The 21853-nt window shown below is 36.8% G+C and overlaps 1 protein-coding gene across 1 annotated transcript in view; it reads right to left on the bottom strand.

Moving 5' to 3' along the window:
• Nucleotides 1-221: 221 nt before the first annotated feature.
• SLC38A11 (solute carrier family 38 member 11) overlaps nt 222-21853 on the bottom strand; it is a 56390-nt gene continuing 34758 nt past the window's right edge. The window contains exons 7-11 of the mRNA XM_049615580.1: nt 17906-17976; nt 17059-17220; nt 13685-13797; nt 10721-10852; nt 222-665 (exon numbers count right to left, since the gene is read on the bottom strand). Coding sequence (XP_049471537.1) covers nt 372-665; nt 10721-10852; nt 13685-13797; nt 17059-17220; nt 17906-17976 — 772 coding nt within the window. The 3' untranslated portion in view covers nt 222-371. The remainder of the gene's footprint in view (nt 666-10720; nt 10853-13684; nt 13798-17058; nt 17221-17905; nt 17977-21853) is intronic.

The raw sequence follows: 21853 nt of genomic DNA, 5'->3' as shown, positions 1-21853 counted from the left end.
TGTAAAGGATATGTATGCAAAGTTCCAACCCACAATCATCTACTTATTTTGGAATGCAATATGTTGGCTCCCCTATCAAATACAAGAATGATGCTTTGAGAGGATGGCAGCAAGTGCCAAGGCCTTCACTTTTCCTCCTGCAATTAAGATTAGTGCAGCAGAGTCATTAAAAAATTTTTTATTTTGTTTAAAATAAAATAATAAAATACAATTTTCTTTTCTTCTTTATCTTTTATATTGGTCTAAAGACTAAAGAAAACCAAATCTTGATAAATGCCAAAATGATAATTTTGTAGTACACAGACTAAAAACGTGTGAATGTTACAGTTTAGAAGTCTATGAAAACATACATACTTTTTAAAGTAGTCAACTCATTGAAAGATACTGATATTTAAAATGGAAGGTTGTGTTGTCAGTTGAAAATGAGAACCTGAGATGTTTGTGAGGGAGAAATTGTCAGGAAAGCAGTAGAACATTTCCTGCCCGTGGGTGCAATCTTGAGGATTTGTGATGGCCATGACGAACCCAACAACCATCACCACAGCACCGACAGGAAGCATGACACAGGCCATAATCTTATCTGAGTGTGTCCTCGGTTCTTCAGAGAGTTTCAGATAGCATGCTGATGGAATGATAAAAATTAGTGGAGCTGCACAGAGCACACCCTGCATATTGAAAACAAGAAATAACAATATGTTACTGAACGGAGCATTCCTTGGACAGGTTTAAAAAAACATTTACAAAATATATTTGTCATTGTACATATTAAAAGTTTAATAGGTTTAGTTGAATCAAACAAAGGAAAGAAAAATAATCCAAGGGAGACTTAGGAATAGGTTTTCCCCTTTCTGATAATGTGTTTACAAATGAGAATAGTAAAATAACGTAATAGTATATCAGACTAAGAAAAACATGATCAGAAAATAATAATTTAGAAAATAAAGCAGATGGCAAGGTCAATTTCTGGCAAACTCTTGAAACATCCCATGTTTTCAGTCACATCATATTTCCTTATACTCATTATCTCAAATTACTGAGTACTTACTATGCTGTTCAAATATGAGAGGTCTATTTGTCATTTGTGTACAAGAGGGGACTATTGGGAAGTGTGTAGGGGATATTATCTCTCCTCTTTTTTCATTGTGTATGAAAGTAGGTGCCCCTTGGAATAAAAAAAGATAACTATCACCCGAGGGCACTTAACATGAAATAACATTTCTAAATTCTCTTTCAAGTAAAACCAAACACGTTAATTACTCTAGAAAATTGACAGAACTAAATGACTATGACTCATTCACCCTCCCCCACATTAGCTTATGGGTAAGTCCAACCTGAGGGGGCATGTCAGATTGAAAATTATGGGCAGTAGTGTTGTCTATTATAAAAATACCAAGAGTTATTGACTTAAAAGAAAAGATACTTTCCCCTTGAGGCTAAATATGCACTAGACACTAACACATGAAATAATGTTAAAATTTAATGCATTTTAGGCAATATAGAGTTTTTAAATTATACTAAATGTGAATTATATAGTAAACAAAATATAACACATATTACTAAGATATAACAAATATAATTACACAACAAATGATACTCTCTTTAAATTTTTTTTAAACATTTATTTATTTTTGAGAGAGACAGAACATGAGCGGGGGAGGGGCAGAGAGAGAGGGAGACACAGAATCCGAAGCAGGCTCCAGGCTCTGAGCTGTTAGCACAGAGCCCCAGGTGGGGCTTGAACCCACAAACCATGAGATCATGACCTGAGCTGAAGTCAGATGCCTAACTGACTGAGCCACCCAGGCGCACCACAAATGACATTCTGTTAAGCCATAAAACACAACTTTTAAAAGCACACTAAATAGCAAATATGATATTGGTTTAGAATTAAAAGCTTTCCTTAAAATATGTTTTGCTATATTTGAAACAGTTATAATGGAAATTTGTAAATACACAGAAAAGTAGAAAGAATAGTATAATGAAACCCTATACACCTATCACCTATGGTTTGATACATGATTTTAGCAGATTTTCCCCAGGGAAAAATCACAGAAAACTGATTTTGAAGCTGGATGATGTAAAAACAGATTAAACCTTAAAACAGTTTTAGAAGAAATATTTTCTCAATATTATCATTTACTAAAATTAGTATTATACTAAGTACTATCCTCATACCAGAAATATTATGACTATGATCCAAAACTATAACTTTTTTAAAATTTTTTTCAAAAATAGAAGTGCAGAGAAATGAAATGAGACTATTCAGGCAGTATCTAAAAATTTGGAGATTAAGAGGGACCACACTTCATGGAAAATACGTCTACGGTCAGAGATAAAGAATGAGAAAAGAGTGCCAAATTGTATTCTTTTTCTTTTCTAATGTTTATATATTTATTCGGAGGGAGAGAGAGAGAGAGAGACTGAGCATGAGCTGTGGAGGGGCAAAGGGAGAGGGAGAGAGAGAATCCCAAGCAGGTTCCACACTCAGCACAGAGCCCAAGGCAGGGCTCGATCTCACAAACCATGAGATCATGACCTGAGCCGAAAGCAAGAGTTGGATGCATAACCAACTGAGCCACCCAGGTGCCACCCCCCCCGCCACCCCACATTGTATTCTAATACAAAATATAAGGACATTGTAATTTTGTCATTCATAGAACCTGCATAAAAATAAGTACGTACCAAGGTACACAGATATAAAGAATTAGTTTTCATTTGGCAAGAATTGAATGAATTATGGATTCCTTAGGCTGTATCATAACACTTGAAACTGACAATGTTTTTAAGTTATGAAAAATACTGTAGAACCCAGTTATGAAAAATACTGTTTATGATAATTATTACCCTTTGGTTTCTTTGAAAAAAAAATTGAAAACAATGAAAAAGTAATTAAGATATAAATATATGTATGTGGGTATGGGGATGTGTATATGTACAGAGTCTCTTTTTACAGGAACAAACGGGGAATGCCAATTCATCTGGAACTTCAGAGTGTTGAGAGTACTATCAGGATGAAAACCGCCACCAGCTGCTGCTAAGAAGCTGTCATCAGTCAGCATTTTGGGACTCTTCCAAACCTAACTTGCTGGGCAGTCCAAAGCAATGGGTGTTCTGTTTATGTTATAATTCTTAAGAGTTGAGAAAGTAGCAATTAGTGGGAAAACTATATAGCTGATGTTTGTACTGGAAGAAGTCCAGTTGGGTATCTTGTCTAGATAAGTTACTTTCTTAATATTTGAAAGCTCAGTCTTGCTAGAGGTTGTTGTTAGGACCCAAGACCATCAGTAGAATTACAGAGTGGTTCCATCTGCTCTATTCCCTGTAAATTCGTCCAGCTTCTTTGATCTATTTAATATAGCCTTGTGTGAGATATACACCACTGGCTTTGGAATAATTTTTGGAACTGCTTGACAGGATGTAAATATCGTAACTGTTCACTAAGGGAGAATAAGAGGCACCTAGATGGCTCAGTTGGTTAAGTGTCCGACTCTTGATTTTGACTCGAGTTGTGATCTCACGGTTAGTGAGTTTGAGCCCCATGTTGGGCTCTGCACTGATAGTGTAGAGCCTGCTTGGGATTCTGTCTGTCTCTCTTCAAGGGACAATAAAATACAGCCTTATTTATAAAGGCAGGGCAGCACTATCCTTTGATAATGACACAGCTCACTCCAGGGCATTCTGGAGTTTGCTAAAGAAAATGACAGAAGGTGTTGATGATTTTCACTGGCAATTCAAATTGGAAAAGTATCTAAATTTTCCTACCAGAACAGAAACCTCTCAAATGATGCAAGAAAGCTGAAAACTAAACAAAAGAATGCTTATACGTCTTCTGAATTTCTACTTCATAATCAATTTGGACTCATGAAATGGATTCCTATACCTTAAAGAGAAATTCTCTCTAGCTCAGGAGGTCTTTGGCAGCTCCAAATATGCCTTGCTCACCCTGATGACTGTATCTCTCCACGTTCGCTCTCACTGCGTAATTGGCTTGCTTGCTTCCTTCTACTTTAAGCTGTACACAATGCTTGTTGGGCTGGTTACTCTGGCCACAGGCCCCAGCTGCTTCATCTTTTCTCTTTGTACTGCTGCAAGTAGAAACCCATAGGGCCCAATTACTGCAGATACCTCTTTTCTCTAATAGCAACATCAGTGCCAAGAAGCTGGATTTTTATTACCAAGAATGGGACTTACATTTATTTTATTTGCTTCTAAAATGAATCCTTTAAAATTGAGGGTGCATTTCCTTTGGAAAATACGTCATTATTGTCTACTGCCATAAAAACAATGTAATAAAAGGGAAGCTAAGCTCTAAATAGGGTTTTACTTTTTATTAAATAACTAATATACCCCCAAATAATTTATCCTCTATTGTTTTAGTTACAGTAACAGCATTTCCCTAAATTTGCAAACCGAAGGTTTGATTCTATTACATTATCTCATCAGTGAAGATAATTAGTTTACTTAGTGATGATTCAGAAGCCACAGTAGAATTCTTAAAGTACAATTATTAACTAAGATAAAAGATATTAGTGAAACATCAATTTAGATGAAAACTTTCAGTCCCATTTTATTTCATCTGGTATTTATTTTAACCCATTATTAAAGTCTAACCATATATATATATATTATGGATTACTCTTAACCTCACTTATAGGTAAATTCAGTGCATCGATTTTTAACTTAAAAAATGGATAGAGTGGGGTGCCTGGGTGGCTCAGTCGGTTGAGCGTCTGACTTCGGCTCAGGTCATGATCTCACAGATAGTGGGTTCGAGTCCCGCATCGGGCTCTGAGCTGTCAGCAAAGAGCCCAGAGCCTGCTTCAGATTCTGTCTCTCCCTCTCTCTCTGCCCTTCCCCTGCTCATACTCTGTGTGTGTCTCTCTCTCAAATATAAATATTTAAAATTTTTTTAAAAAATTAAAAAAAAAGTGGACAAAGAAATGAACTTACTGATTTTACGTAATTTAAAGGAAATTTTTTTTAAAAATGTGGACTACAGAGTCTGAAAGCCTGTGTTCAAATTTAGATTCTGCACTTACAACTAATGTGAACTATTAAAAATTTTTTTTTCATGTTTATGTTTTGACAGAGAGAGAGAGAGATACAGAGCATGAGCAGAGGAGGGGCAGAGAGAGAGAGGGAGACACAGAATCTGAAGCAGGCTCCAGGCTCCAAGCTGTCGGCACAGATCCCGATGCAGGGCTTGAACTCACGGACTGCGAGATCATGACCTGAGCCAAAGTCAGACGCCTAACCGACTGAGCCATCCAGGCACCCCTGAACTATTTAATTACTCTATTTAATCACTCTGTGCCTCAGTTTCTTCATCTGTAAAACTAATACAGATCAAGGAAGATAATGCATGCAAAACACTTTGTACAGAGTAAATAATCAGTACATATTAGCTCACACTGTCATTCGGATGTGGAACACAGCATACTTGAGGTACTTCCAAAGTGTTGCATGGTCCAGCCTACATTAGTTATTGAGAGAAATAACACCTCATCTGGCTCTATTAAACATGACAAATGTCCACACAGAAGGGAGTTGAGTCAAGACCTGCACATGTTCTGCATGCCAAAAGACTTCTGTCGATTGAAAAAACATATGCTCAGGTGATCTACAAAAGAATGGAGATCCTCAATTTTATTACATTCTCACAAAATGCTTTATTTATTTATTTTTTTTGCCCATCTCAGCTTTCCTTTTTTAAAATTTTTATTTAAATTTCAGTTAGTTAACAGAGTGTGATATTAGTTTCACGTATACAATATAGTGATTCAACACTTCCATACATCACAGGTGATCATTACAGTAAGTGCCCTCCTTAATCTCCATAACCTATTTAACCCAATTCCCTGCCCGCCTCCCCTGTGGTGACCATCAGTGTGTCCTCTAAAGTTAAGTCTGTTTCTTGGTTTGTCTCCCTCTTTTTTCCTCTTTGCTTGTTTTGTTTCTTAAATTTCACATATGAGTGAAATCAGATGGTATTTGTCTTTCTCTGACTTATTTCACTTAGCATTCTACTCTCTAGCTGCATCCATGTCATTGCTAATGGCAAGATTTCATTCTTTTTTATGGATACATAATACTCCATCGTATATGCATATCACATCTTCTTTATCCATTCATCAGTCGATGGACACTTGGGCTGTTTCCATAATTTGGCTATTGTAGATAATGCTGCTATAAACATTGGGGTGCATGAATCCCTTTGAATTAGTGTTTTTATATTCTTTAGGTAAATACCTAGTAGTGTAATTGCTGAATCATAGGGTAGTTGTTATTTTTTATGTTTTGAGGAACCTCCATATTATTTTCTAGAGAGGCTGCACCAGTTTCCACCAACAGTGCAAGAGGGTTACCCTTTCTCCACATTCTCGCCAACACCTGCTGTTTCCTGTGTTGTTAATTTTAGCCATTCTGACAGGTGTGAGGTGGTATCTCCTTGTAGTTTTGATTTGTATTTTCCTGATGATGTGTGATGAGCATCTTTTCAGGTGTCTGTTGGCCATCATTTATATGTCTTCTGCCCGTTTTTTAATAGTATTATTCATTTTTTGGGGTGTTGAGTTTTGTAAGTTCTTTATATATGTTGGATATGAACCCTTTATCAGATATGTCATTTGCAAATATCTTCTCCCATTCTGTAGGCTGCCTTATAGTTCCGTTGATTGTTCCCTTCGCTGTGCAGAAGCATTTTATTTTGACGTAGTCCCAACAGTTTATTTTTGCTTTTGTTTCCCTTGCCTCAGGAGACATATTTAGAAAGAAGTTGCTATGGGAAATATCAAATAGGTTACTACCTGTGTTCTCCTCTAGGATTTTTATGGTTTCAACTCTCACATTTAGGTCTTTAATCCAATATGAACTTATTTTTTTGTTTGGTGTAAGAAAGTGGTCCAGTTTCATTCTTCTGCATGTTGCTGTCCAGTTTTCCCAACCGCATTGGTTGAAGAGACTGTCTTTTTCCCATTGGATATTCTTTCCTGATTTGTCAAAGATTAATTGACCATATAGTTGTGGGTTCATTTCTTTAAAACTAGTGTAATTGTCTTGGGTTAGTACATCATAACAGACAACTTAGCACTCTTCTTTAATTGTCTTTTTATGAATAACTATATGTCCAGGTTTTTAAAAAGCTAAAGATCTAGAATCATGCTTTAAATCTGTAAAACGTTTTCTAAAAACAGCTCAGATATTGACCTTATAATAGACATTCACCCAATATTCTTCTCTGATTATTCTACAATACTAGAATTCTGCCTTAACTGCAAATAATTTTCAACATAAGTACAATAGGTACTCTTTAATGTAATTAAGTGCTTACAATTTTATTGTGCAAGTATCATGGAGATAAGCAATTAACAGAAAGTTATGGTCAAATTTACAAAAATAGATCATTCCTAAAAAATCAGTAATGTGTATATGCTTGCTTAACTTAAAGGGAACAGTTAGGCTATCAACATGTACTAAGTGATCAGGCAGTTGATAAACATATTTTTCATACCAAAATCCTACAATATTAAAAAAGCCCACACACAACCAAATATGAATTCAAATGAGACATCTAACAAAGTAAGAAATAACAGACCTGGGGATCATTATGTTGATCATATCCTCAGCACAGATGAAAGATTAATGTCACTGTCAATACCATCATTTTTTGGTAACACTTAGTATCCTCATGCTATGCTGATGAATACCCCTTAAGTTCAGGAACGATTGTAGAAATAGTTCCTGATCTGTGATCCCAAGGGGCAATAGCCCATGCAGTAATTTGAGCACTGTGTTCTTAGTACTATGCCATATACTGTGGAGGATGGATGAAATAGCTAAGTATCATTCTTGTCTTCAAAGAACTTACTCTCTGGTAGGGAAGGCAAGCTTACAGACAGTTTAAACAACACACGATACATGATAACAATACACAAATCAAGTTAGTGCATTAAGGTAGTAGTCATCCACTTACATAGATCATAGATTAAGGTTGGAACATAAAATGATTTTGAATGAACCTAATAGTCTTTGGTTTATGCAAAATTGGGAAGTAGGTGAAAGTTACCTTTAATATTTGTGTATCTCTCCTATGAGCTTTCTTTCCATTGATGGTGGGATAGATCATTCCCCAGGATCCTGTGGTTTTGAGAAGCTGTCTACTCCTTACTTTTCATATCTTCTGCTATAAGAACATCCCTAGTAGTGTATTACTAACTGAATTCTCCACTGCTTTTGTCTGGAACTTCAAATCCAAATGGCATTTGGAGGGAACAGTGTCTTGCACAGACAATAATGCCTTCATCTATCCCTCAACTCTCAATAGAGTGAGTAAATAATGACTTGGGATTCCATCTGTAAAAGTCCGCCCTCCTTGTGGTGCATAATTAATAAATGCCAAGTGGTGGGATTCTGAGCAGAAATTCCATAAGGATTGTAGAAGAGGAAGATTAATGACTCTAAAGTGGTAGATCCATTTCGATTCACTTCACATCAGGTGGCATCATTGTCCCAGCTCCACAAAGTAGAACCAAGGAGTCATTCTCGATGTGTCCCTCTATCCCTCTTTGTCACCAAATCCTGTCAATCTTTTCTTATAAATGTTTTCTGGGAATCCATCTACTTTCATTTCTTTTCTTCATGACTTATATAGTAGCTGAATTTTTCATGTTTAATTGTGAGATTGTATGTTCCATGAAAGCATGGATCCTTTCTGATTTCCTCCCATCACTGTATTTCAATTATATAGGAATAATATATATTTGATCAACAAATACATGAATTAGAAGTTGCACTAGATCTTAAATCTTTGTGAGATTTGGATGGAAATGAAAGGAAAATAATAATAATTATAGGAAAGAATATATATAAGCCAAAGGATGAAAGAAAGAATTAATATGGCTTACTCAGAGGCCCAAAATAAGATTGACTAGAGCTAAGGGTAGATTTGGGGAAGTAAATGGTAAATAACTTTCCACAGAAGGCATGGGGTCAGATTATAGAGGCAACAGAATTTATGCCTGCTCTGGTAGGAAAGTAGACATTTTTAAGCATTATTATGATACACTGGAAGCAGAACTTAAATATGTGCTAGTTGAAGCAAAAAACCAGTATTAATTCAGATATGGTATCACAAGCACCTAGATTTGGGAGATGGCAGTACAGATTACAAGGGAAAGGTCTAGAGAAGGAAAAAAAATATGTTATAGAAAAAGAACTTGGGCTGTGGTAAGTGAATGTGGGGTATAACTCTTCATTCACACATATTTAATGAATCTCTCTAGACCTACTCTTACTTAACAAGGGAACTTCCAGATCCACGTAATATATAGTTATTTTTAGTAATATTTTTTAAATGTGTATTTATTTTTGTGAGAGAGAGAGAGAGAGATAGGATGCGAGAGAGCAAGCAAGGGGTAGAGAGTGAGCAGGAGAGAGAGAATCCCAAGCAGGCTCTGCATTTTCAGTGCAGAGCTCGATGTGGGGCTCAAATTCACAAACCATGAGATCATGACCTGAACCAAAGTCGGATGCTCAACCGACTGAGCCACCCAGCCCCCTAGTAATGTTTATTTATTACAGAAAATTAAATATGAGGGGTGCGTGGGTGGCTCAGTGGGTTAAGCATCTGATTCGTGATATTGGCTCAGGTCATGATCTCACTGCCATGGGATTGAGCCCTGTGTCAGGCTCCGTGTGGAGACTGCTTGGGATTCTCTCTCTCTCTCTCTCTCTCTCTCTCTCTCTCTCTCCCTCTTTCTCTCTGTCTCTGTCCCACTCGTTCTCTCTCCCTCCCTCTCTCTCTCAAAGTAAATAAATAGACATTAAAAAAAAAGAAAAGAAAATATGAAAAAGTGCTCCAAACCAGGGTGTCTCAACCTTAGCACAACTGACACTTTGGATTGGGTAATTCTTTATGATGGGGGCCGTCCTGTGCATTGTGGAGTCTTTGGCAGCATCCCTAGACCTTGCCCAATAGATGCCAGTGGTACCCACATACCCAACTGTGACAACCAAAAATGTTTGCTGAGTGAGGAAAAATTTCCCCCACTGGAGAACCACTGTTCGAAAAGTATATAGTCCGGGGCACCTGGGTGGCTCAGTCGGTTAAGCGTCCGACTTCAGCTCAGGTCACGATCTCACGGTCTGTGAGTTCGAGCCCCACGTCGGGCTCTGGGCTGATGGCTCGGAGCCTGGAGCCTGCTTCCGGTTCTGTGTCTCCCTCTCTCTCTGCCCCTCCCCCGTTCATGCTCTGTCTCTCTCTGTCTCAAAAATAAATAAACGTTAAAAAAAAAAAATTAAAAAAAAAAAAGTATATAGTCCTATAGGGGTGCATGGATGGCTCAATCGGTTAAGCATCTGATTCTTGATTTCAGCTCAGGTTGTGATTTCATAGATTGTGAGTTCAAGCCCCACATCAGGCTCTGTGCTGGCAGCATGGAGCCTCCTAGGGATTCTCTCTCTCCCTCTTTCTCTGCCCCTTCCCCACTCTCTCCCTCTGAAAATAAAAAAAAATCAGTAAACATTTAAAAAAGTATGTAGTTATATAAAGTAGACAATATCATCACTCTAATACTTATTATAACATAATGAACACATTTTCATTCCATTTCAGAAAGCGCAACCTTTGTTAAGGAAAATAGAACCTTTGTTAAATGTAAACATTCTTTTTAAAGAGATTTTTATTTTTAGGATAGAAGGTGTAAATTTTAATTGTACTTACATTGAGCTCTAAAACTATTCCAAGGCAATCAATCAGCAATGACACAAGCATGGCTATGGTAATAATAACCACTGTTACAATAATGTGGAAGACCAATGAAAGATTCCCACCAAAAAACACATTGGCAACTACCTGCCAAATAAACACATTATTTAGAGAGGGATTCTCAGAGGCATGGAGGACTTATTAAGTAAGTATATCATATTATAGCATTTAGGACTATATAAAACACTACCAGTAAGGCAATCAATCAAATCTTAAGCCATATGAACATCCTATATTTCTGAAGTACTTGCACACATATGCATACACATTTCAACAACAAATATTCTTTGTTGAATTATTATATAGGCAGTAGGTTATCTTACAGCCTCAGAACATGGTATAATAATGTATGAAAAAAAACTATTTCTTAAGTGTAAGAATGATGTTGGGAAGTTACCTTAAAAAGTATGAGTTCAATAAGGCTGCCACTAATAGAAACTACAGATGCTATTTAGATTATTTGAATGAAAGTAGATTGTAGAGATTCAACCCATCTAAAAAAGCAAATAGTGATCAATTTATGACTGGATAAAATAATCAAATAGAATTTAGAACAGAAAGAGCTTTAGTTACTTAGATCCATCTTTCTTAGAGAGTAATTGGCTCTACAGCAATTCTGAAATATGCCTGTCTGACCTTGGCTTGAGATAGGGTTTGAAACCCGGGTAGGATTTAGAGCAGAATTACAGACTGAGGCAACAATGTGAAAAGAGCAAAAGAGATAAGAAGAACAGGAAAGATACCTATGGGAGACAAGGAGGAGACAGTCTGAACAGGGTTGACTCTGTGCAAGGGAACCTCTGAGACAAGAGTTGAAAATGGTAGAAGGTCAGATGCTAGAAATTCTTTTTTTTTAAATTTTTTAAATGTTTATTTGTTTTTGAGACAAGAGAGACAGAGCATGAGCAGAGGAAGGGGAGAGAGAGAGAGAAGGAGACACAGAATCTGAAGCAGGCTCCAGGCTCTGAGCTGTCAGCACAAGCCCGACGCGGGGCTCGAACTTACGCACTGTGAGATCATGACCTGAGCCAAAGTCGGATGCGTAACCGACTGAGCCACCCAGGCGCCCCTAGAAAGTCTTAATGAAGCCAACCCTCCAAGCTGTACTAAGTAATATTCCTAGATAAGTAGCATTCCCCACAGACTGGATACTGCCATACTCTGCTAATAATTAATGGGGATACTAATAACTTTTACTTATTTATGGTTTTACAATTGGTAATGTTTTTCCAAATATTTAAAATTCATTCTTGTAGATGCCTCTGACAAAATTCTAAGAGTAGAAAGTGCAGCAGGCTAGTGAGAGACATTCATTAGGGGTCTGGGCAGGCTTTCTGGCATCCTTTTATGTGGCTGGCTACTTAACCTATGAATAGAAATGGCTTTGACTGTGTGTGTGTGTGTGTGTGTGTGTGTGTGTGTGTAGACAGAGGAGAGAGAAAAAGGAAGTGAATGAATGAAGTATATCTGAGGTTCCTCTGCCTCGTATTTGCTACCATGGCAGAGATCTTGATTTAGTTCTGTCTTCCTGTCATGGCAGCTAGAGAGGAAACACAAGTTCCAAGTACTGAAGACATAAGCTGTGCAGGTGGAGTGACTCAGATGGTCCATAAGCAGTTCACCAGAAACCACACGAGAATGTACCATCTGTTACTGCTGATCTAGAGATCAGATTTGAACCCAAAGTACTGGGCAGAAGCTAAAATAAAACCATTTCCTGCATCCAACAACAGCAAATACTTTACAGGCCCTTAGATTTTAAAAAGTCTTCATAAAAGTAAAGTTCAGTATACTTCTCTCTTATATTCAAGTTGGAGAACGAGCCTGTGATTTACACATTTGTAAGTGAGGACAAGTGCTAATTGTAAAGGACATACATAGTGCTTAATATTTCCTTATTCCATTTCCCTGAGCAGTTCCTTACCCCAGAAAAGGCGTAAGGTAGGCACTGGTCTTCCTCTAGAAGCCAGCCGATCAGTTAGTGTATTTAAAGCTCTGTGGCGTTTAGGCATTTCACTTCACACATTAGACCCATTCACATGGCGCACTGTGTAAACAGCCTCTAGGAATAGATCCTAAAACTAAGCCCTTTTCAGTGTGATTGCTGAAAGAACCACTGTGAAACAGGATCATGTTTTTCTGCTGACTCGTACAGTGGATTTTTCGCTGACTGTATAAGGGATTCCCAACAAGCCATGTTATCCAAGTTTACACAAAAAGAGTGAGTTCTTTTTTCACTTAATCATCCTTCACAAATCCACATATATATATATATATATATATATATATATATATAGTACAAATACATCACAAAAACATATATATGTAATATACCATCTCTATCATTTTACACGGTGTAAAATAGAGATAAATATACTTGGATAAGTATATAAATGAAATATATCTGTAAAACTAATGGCTTAAATTGATTTTGGTTTTCCATGTACAGTAAGATATTTTCATTTTTTAAAAATAACACAACTGATCAAAATCTGTTCCAAGGTGCCTGAATACATGTTGACTTCTAAAACAATCTTAGCAAAAGGACAATTCTGTAAAACATGTTTTAAATCTCAGTACTTAATTTCTCTGTAAGAATGTTTTTAAGACAAAACAACTTAGTTTGGCCCTATTAAAGGCTGGCATTCATTTTGGAATGCAGTTGTATAAATATTTATACTTATGCTAATATAAACTAAACCACCAAACGTGATCTTCAAATCCAATTTTAGAAAAAAATAACTTGTAAGCATTTGAGTATGAAATTCTCTTTACACTGGTTGAAAAAGAAAATTTTATAACTTCTATTCCTCATTGTGCACTTGCAAATTTGCAGAATTAAATTATTTACAAGTCTTCCTGAATTAAATGTAGTAGAGGGACCAACTAGATAAAGTGTTGGAAAGGAATTGTGCTTACCTCTCTAGTCACAAAGCATTCAATTGGGTACGTTAAAATGACAGTAACGCCATAACAGAACCTTCCAAATGTTACCAGGTCATCGTTTCTGCAATAGTTTTCGAATAAGTCTCCTAGAGAATAATATAAAATAGATTTATTTCAACTGAATATTCGAGATAAACACCTAACAAATCAGATAATGGGTATTTATCATGTAAGTCGAGCTGCAGAAACTTCATTTAATCAATGGAACAGACTGCCAAGTCTAAATATAGCGTGTTTGCATTTGATAACTCTATAATTATTGACTGATATTAAAACTAGTACCTGTGCCAACTTGAAGATGATTTTATAACTAGTAGTCTTTCCCTTACTCTCATTGTTTGTTTTTAGTAGATCTGCCTTAAATTTGTATCAACATCTGAAAAATACTTTTATCCATTGTCTTCTGACACCTGAATCAACTCCCTAAATTCTTGTACACTGGTTTTATAAACTTGCTTCTGGTCTTTGTTTCTGGTAAATAAGTGACTTCGTTATTAAAAAAAAAAGTATGTTAAAATAAACAAATTTCCTTTTGAAATGTTATTCTTAGATCAAGGGCAATCCTGAAAGGAAGAGTAGACCCGTACATCTGGGGAGCTGAATTTCCTGTAGACCACGCTATAGGGTTCAATCACAAACCCCCTGTCACAGCAAGAATTTACCTTTCATGGTATCGGATCAACCTTGGTGTAAGAGCACTGATTTAAAACTGTGGAAATATGGTTATTTCTGAGGAAAAGCATTATATTTAATTAGTTCCACACTAAACAATGGACCATGTACACCTTGAACCAATTCTTTTTTTAAAATTTTTTTAATGTTTATATATTTTTTGAGAGAGAGAGAGAGACAGAGAGAGACAGACAGCATGCACACGGGGGAGGGGCAGAGAGAGAGGGAGACACAGAAGGAGCTGTCAGCACAGAGCCCAACACGGGGCTTGAACTCATGAACCGTGAGATGGTGACCTGAGCAGAAGTTGGATGCTTTAGTTGACTGAACCACCCAGGCACCCTGGACCAATTCCTATTTCGACACTGTCTTTTCTCAGACATCTATGAAGAAATGGAGGGATCTAACGAGGGCCCAGAAGTCATGGCGGCAAAAAGCTTCCCAGAACTGAAACAAACAATATTTGGGCCTGTTCATTTCCTAAATATAACATGCTTACATTTTAAAATTTTGGTCACGTTTTCCAATTAGACTGAACAGGATATCAGATCAAAGTCACACACTACCATACTGTTTAAAAAGAAAACAAAACTGTATTTCTGTCCTTTTTTTTTTTTTTCTTTAAAAAGCTAAATGACTTGGCTCTGCCAAGACTCTAATGACTCTTCTCCCCTCCTCCTGTCAATTAGAACAAATGCACATTCCTGTCTAGTGTCCCTTAGGGCAGAAGGGATTAAACCACAGAGCAGTCGTGGCAGAGGCCTGTTTCAAGGTTGACTGAAAAGGTTCCACCATTCTGAGAAAAGAGGACTAAAAGTCCCTGTTCACTAATCTTCTCTACAAAATGGGCCCTGCCCCTTTTCAAAAGTGCCTGGAACGTCCAGAGCAACCTGCAGTCCTTAGTGCCTCACAAGCTGAAATTTATCTACTAAGAGGGAAAAGAAAGGAAGCACGCAGCGTGCACAGATAAGACCAGATTTGCCTCAAATGAAACAGCCTGAAGGAACAGTGGCAGCTTATTCCAGCTTGAGTCTAAGTGTATTTTCGGGAATTATAGCTAGGTTAAAAAAACACAAAAACCCAAACCCAAACCAACCTGTCAGCATTGTTATATAAAGATTTAATTATATCTAAGCAATTACCACTGATAACAACATTAGGAAGGTGTGACTAAGATAAAGGATTTATGTCTTACAGAGAAGGCATTTAAAAACCAAGGTTTTGTACAGACTGGAGCCTACAGGCCATTCACCTTGGCAAATGATACGGCAACAGTGATATATGGCAATGTTCTGAAACACAATTTTTATCAGGATGTTCACAATCACTTTGTTACTGCACTCTAATGGCATATGTGTGTATTATATTTTTGATGGCACTGGAATTATACTAACCACTTTGTTTTGAAGGCATTTTTACTTTTTTTCATTATTTGAAAAATGCCCGCCTATCATCATAGTCACCAGTAACCTCTATTTGAAACGATGACCATTCACTCAAGACTACCTAGTGTCATCTGACAACTAAGGGAAGAGGGTCTGGAGGATAAGAGACAGCTTTTAATGGGTCACACTTGACCAAAAGGGGGTAGACAGCAAGAGAGAATGGAAAGAAAATTGGACTGGGAGTCAGGAAACTTGTTTTCTACTTTGTCACCATCCAGCTTGGGCAAGTTCCTTCACCTCTTTGTGTTCTAAGCAGGGGGTAAAACTAGTTATTCCACTTACCTTCATAGGGTTGTTTCAAGGTCAAATGAGATAATAGACCTGCAAAAGCTGTGACATGTTTGAATCACAGCATTTAGCGGGCTGTCAGATTACCCTGGATATTACACTACACGGAGGGGTGAACGCACAGGTCAAAGGAAGCAGAAGAGAGAGCCATTCGGTTGTTGGGCCTGGGTGAACAGGGAAAAGAGAAGTAAATTCAGTGTGGAGTGGTGCCCTGAGGGAGGAGGGAAGGAGGGGAGGGGCTGGTTTTGTGTGAAAGATGATGTTCTGTGTTTAAGGTAAGAACAGGACAACTAAATAGGTATGTCCTGCAGGCAAGAGACTGGAAATGAAAGGCTAGGTCTGGACTAGAGTTTAAAACAAGGGCAATCTCCAGAGAATTTGTTCAGAGAAAAGAAGGCAACTTGCCTGAGTCAGTTAATGGAGGGGGTGGGGTGGGGGGAGAAGGGGAAAGAAGGTAGGAAAAAGCAGAGAGCAATCACTCCGGGAGTAAAAAAAAAAATATGAACAGAGTGAATGATGATATGATGGTGCTCCTTCTCCTATGGGAGAAAAGACAGGATGTTCAGAACTGTTAAGTGACTCACAGAGGTGCATGAGAATCAGAACCAAGAAGATTATTCACTTTGAAGATCAGGAAGATACTGATATTTCTGAAAGTGAAGCTGCAGGGGGTAGTGGGGAGGGAAGCCAGAATTCAAGTGCTTTTAAGTGAAAGCATGGAAGAAGAGAGAGAATGAACTACAGAAATAAGTTTAGCAGTTTAAAAGGGAGAGAATCACAAAACAGAAACAGCAGAGGCAGGAAGGTTGAGGAGAGAATGGGTAGAAGAGATTAGTGATACTTCGGAGTAGAACATTAGGTATAATTGTACCCAAAATGAGAAGTGACAGAACCACTCCATGTAAATAGCAAAATATGATGAAACTGAATCTCTCATTTTACCTTGGGTGTAGCCAGTAAATGTCAAGTATCCACATGTAGAAAAGAGAATACTGATCAATACAGAAGCCAAGGTGGAGATGTGGATGATGCGGGACCACTTAGCTACTGTGGGATCTTCCAAAGAACCATAAACTAAGAAGCAGTTATGGTGGCAAATAAATGCTGCAAAACAAAACAAAACAAACAAAACAAAATGAGCGTCATTAAAACAAACACTAAGGTTCTCTTTTTCTTCTGAAAATTCGGAGATGTATATGACTTTGGAATGCTACTGAAGTTCAAATACATTAATTTACTAGCTATGTCAGAAAATAACTTTGTAACGGCTTTAGGAATGAGAAATTTCACTCACATTGGGCTTATGTAGTCTCTTCATGTCACTCTTGATATAAACCAGGCCTATCCAACTTTTCTCTCCTATTTTCCATTTCCTACTGGCCTTCCAGTTTTAAGGGAAATCTAAACAACACTTTATTTCCAGTCCATGGCTTCTTTTCCAATCTGGGATATAACGGAGTAGCTTTAGACATCTGGCCAATTTGTAATACTTTGTGTGCAAGGTTTTGAAGAAGCACATAACAACACTTGCTCCATTTTCAAGTTAAGAAACAAGATGACTTTAATGAGTTGTCTGCACGAGGAAGAGACTTGTCCAAATTAAATCAAACTTTAGTGATGAGTGAGAAAAGTTTGAGCCTAATTTTATGTTGGCACAAACTAGATCATATGCTGCTAATAGGAAGTCTAAAACTTAGGACATCTGCTCTCCAGACACAAATACGAAACTTTTTTTTCATTATACAGAAGACTCCATATTGAGAAAGGGCCTTTGAAACCATATACTCACCAAACGACATAACACCAACAGCCTGAATGGCGTTGGGCTTTGCAAATACCCAGGCATCTTCTGTTTTTGGTCTAGAAGATAAATCAGGTATTTAATGAATGATCAAACAAACACAAGCCTAAGCATATCAGAGAACACAAAATGCCGTCACAATGAAAACTGAGTCAGAAATTAATAAGGGGCTCCCATTAATCTTCCTTAATTGTGAATAATTTCTCAGGAACATGAATGTAATGGTAACCTTGGTCCTCTGTAATGCAATTCAAATGCTTGAAAAGACTGTTTGTACATACATAAAATATCCACTGACTACTTAATTTTGTGACTTTATTTAGTCATCAACTTAACAAGATACATTGGTTATGCACTCATCATTTAAGATACTCACTGAGGGAAATACAAAAATTCATAATGCAATGTTCTTCCTCAGTTAATGAATACTTCCCTTCATTCCCCTTTAACTCATTCTCCAGGCTCATCCTACCCAAGGGAAATCCATAGTTGGCACTACAGTTTACTCAAGAAGGTGGACATGAACTAATATTAATTGAGGATGTACTTAACCATATTCTGGGAACTATCCTATGATATCTCAATCTTCATAATAACACTCATGAGTTACTGTCACCATTTAATACATTAGGAAAGTTAAGCTCTGGGTGGTGGTGTAACTTGTCAAGCTTCCACAGATAGTAAGTGAAGCAGCTGAGATTTGCTGCCCATCCCTTTCATAATGAACTGTCAGTGGCCTCAAATTCTTACCTGTAGAAGTACTTCTCAAAGACGTTTTGGAATATATGAACTTTAAATTACCCTATTCTTTAGCGCAATCAAAATATTTGTCAGTCTGTCTATTGGTAGAGATTTGTCTCCTGGTTAACATATCCCCGAATAATGGTGAAGAGCCTAGGTTCCAAGGTCAGATAGCTGGTATTAGTCTTCTAGCCCCTTCTACCTATTAGTTGGGTGACCTTAGGCAAGTTATTAACCTTTCTGCATTTCAGCTTTGATATCTATAAAATGTGGGTAATAATAGTAGTAACTACTCCATTGAATGATTGTGTGAATTAAATGAGATAAAATATGTAAGTCTTCTGGAAGAGAGCCTTACATATAATAAGTGTTCAATAAGTGGTCACTAATATTATCAGCTTATTATTATTGTAATTCATTGTCATTTAATAAAATGTAGGGAAATGTTAAAAGATGTCCGGCTTCCCTGAAAAAGGAAAGGCTTGAGTGAAACCCAAAAGAATACACTAGGACAGAAGAGGGGAAAAGAGGAAGGAGGGTCTTAGAAAGCATAAAGGCAATAGCTGTACACCCACCTAATTCATAAATTTGTTATTCATTCTCTGCGTAAAATAGGCACACAAAAAAAAGTCTCATTTGCTTTGTCAAAGTTAGTGGGATTTATGCATTATATCGATTTCCCCCCCATATTTGAAATGAGCAGTTACACAAAAGAACCAGCTAGCCTACAAGGGAGGCCTCAGGCTGTTACATGGCTTGCCGTGATTCCCAGTTTTTTGAGTGGGAACTGCTGCCACCTGCTGCCTCCACTGTTCTTACTGCAGTGAACATCGACTGGGAACAGAGTACCTGTCAAATTCCAACGTTAACATGGAAAAATACATAGTTTGTCCATGGTCTTTAAGAAATGATGTAGAAAAGCAGCACTAAAAATTACAGAAACTTGGGGGTGCCTGGGTGGCTCAGTTGGTTAAGCGTCCGACTTCAGTTCAGGTCATGATCTCGCGGCTCGTGAGTTGGAGTCGGGCTCTGTGCCGACAGCTCGGAGCCTGGAGCCTGCTTTGGATTCTGGGTCTCCCTCTCTCTCTCTGCCCCTTCCCCACTCATGCTCTGTCTCTCTATCTCTCTCAAAAATACATAAACATTAAAAATTTTTAAAACCAACAAAAATTACAGAAACTTGGAAGATTTTAAACTTTTTAATAGGTTTTAAAATATCTACTATCTCTTGCTGTATTTGCACATGGATAATACAACTCATTTTTCCCTTCAGTACAGATTATGGTACTGTTCTACTTTTTATTTCTTTTATTGGTAATAAAAAGGTAGGAGTTTGATTTTCATTCTTCTTCCTCCACTTAAGTTTTTAAAATCTTTCCTGGTCCATATGTTTCATTGAATATATTCTTAGATAAGATAGAGTGTGAAACAGTACAAAGAGATAATTTTGATTTTTTTGTATTCAGCTTAGTGATGTTGATTTCATAAGATGAAAAATACCAAAAAAAGATGTTACTGATAGAATGCATGTGGGTCCAAATCTAGGTAAAGAGAAAGAAAGAGGCATTAAATATAGCTTTCCAATCTTTTATAAAGGAGCCTGAAATTAGTTCCAGAATCAACCAGCTATAGACACATGTACGTGCAAGTGAGAGGCAGGGAGAGGGAGAGAAAGTTTCTCAGTATATTTTGAGATTTCTGAAAACTTGATACCCATCGTGATTGAGAAAATGAAGTTATAAACTGTTCTGATTTTAGACTAGAGATGCTGAAATACAAAATGAAATATTATCAAATGTAACAAGCAATGTATAAGAAAAAATCCTGAGTAGGCAGAGTTTTTCAAATAAATGCAAGGGTTGTTCAATAACAAAAATCTATTAATGTTAATTCATCTCATCAACAAATTAATGGAAGAAGAAAGCTTATGAGCATTTCAGAATCTGTAGAAAAGCCTACAATCCAGTATTTCATTTGAAAAATACGCTAAGCAAACTATTAATAAAATAGAACCTCCTTAACCTGATAGGAATACCTACCAAAATCTATAGCAAATGACACACTTAAAAGTGAAAATTTAGAAATATTATAATTAAAGGTGAAAACCAAGTAAAGATCTTTACTATCACTGCCTCTGGACTATATTCCTAGAATTTCTAGCTAACGCAATAAAACAAGAAGTCGTAAGATATGTAATCATTGGAAACGGATAAATTATTTGTACCCAACAGAATTGTGTACACAGAAAACTCAGGGGAATTTACTGACAACCTGTTGAAATTAATAAGAGTATTCAGCAAGGTCACTGGATATAGGATTGATACACAAAAATCAATAGGGTTGATGTACATAAATAAGCAAGTAAAATATTTTTTAAAAGGCAGTGTCAATAAAAACACTACATATTTTAGAAGATATGCATAACCTTAATGGCATGACATAATTTTAAGGAAAGATACAAATCAATGGAGAGATGTACTGTATCCATATATATGAATAAGAGGACTCAATATCATGTAGATGTCAGTTCTCCCCCAAATTAATATTTAAATTTAAAGAATAAAATATGACATTCAAGGAGGAAATAATTTTTTAAAAAACCCATAAAAGCAATGTAAAGATTGGTAAACATGAGAATGTTTGTATAATAAAATAATCCATATACAAAGTTAAAATATAAAGATAAGCTAAACACTTGGAAACAAGATTTGTTGTGTATATAAGACATTCCAATAAGCAATGAACAACAGTCAATTGACAGAAAAGAAAATGAGAATAATTATGCTACAAGTTGCTCAGTTTCCTTAATAATCAAAGAAACTCAAATAAAATCCATACAAACAGGCATTTCACACTTAATTCAACCATAGAAATGTTGATAAATTGCTGGGAAAGGACAACTTGCAATTATTATGGAGAGAACTGTAAATTGTAAAACACTTTGGAGAAGAGCTTGATAATATCTAGTAAAGCTGAAGGCACTCAAAACTTGTGAGCAAACAATTATATTTCTACATATATGACCTAGGCTAGGAAAGTGCACACATGCACACACACAAAAATATGGATAAGGATGCTCACTACTACGTTGTTTATATTACCCAAACTTTGGAAACTCTCTCAATTTCAAGCAATAAAATTGATAAATAAATCCATAAGTAAAATATGACATAAACAAAATTGTGTGCTATAAGA

This window comes from Panthera uncia (assembly GCF_023721935.1).
Source record: "Panthera uncia isolate 11264 chromosome C1 unlocalized genomic scaffold, Puncia_PCG_1.0 HiC_scaffold_3, whole genome shotgun sequence".
In the NCBI taxonomy this organism is placed as follows: Eukaryota; Metazoa; Chordata; class Mammalia; order Carnivora; family Felidae; genus Panthera; species Panthera uncia.
The sequence above is the reverse complement of the archived record's forward strand: the minus strand, read 5'-3'. Positions and strand labels throughout refer to the sequence as shown.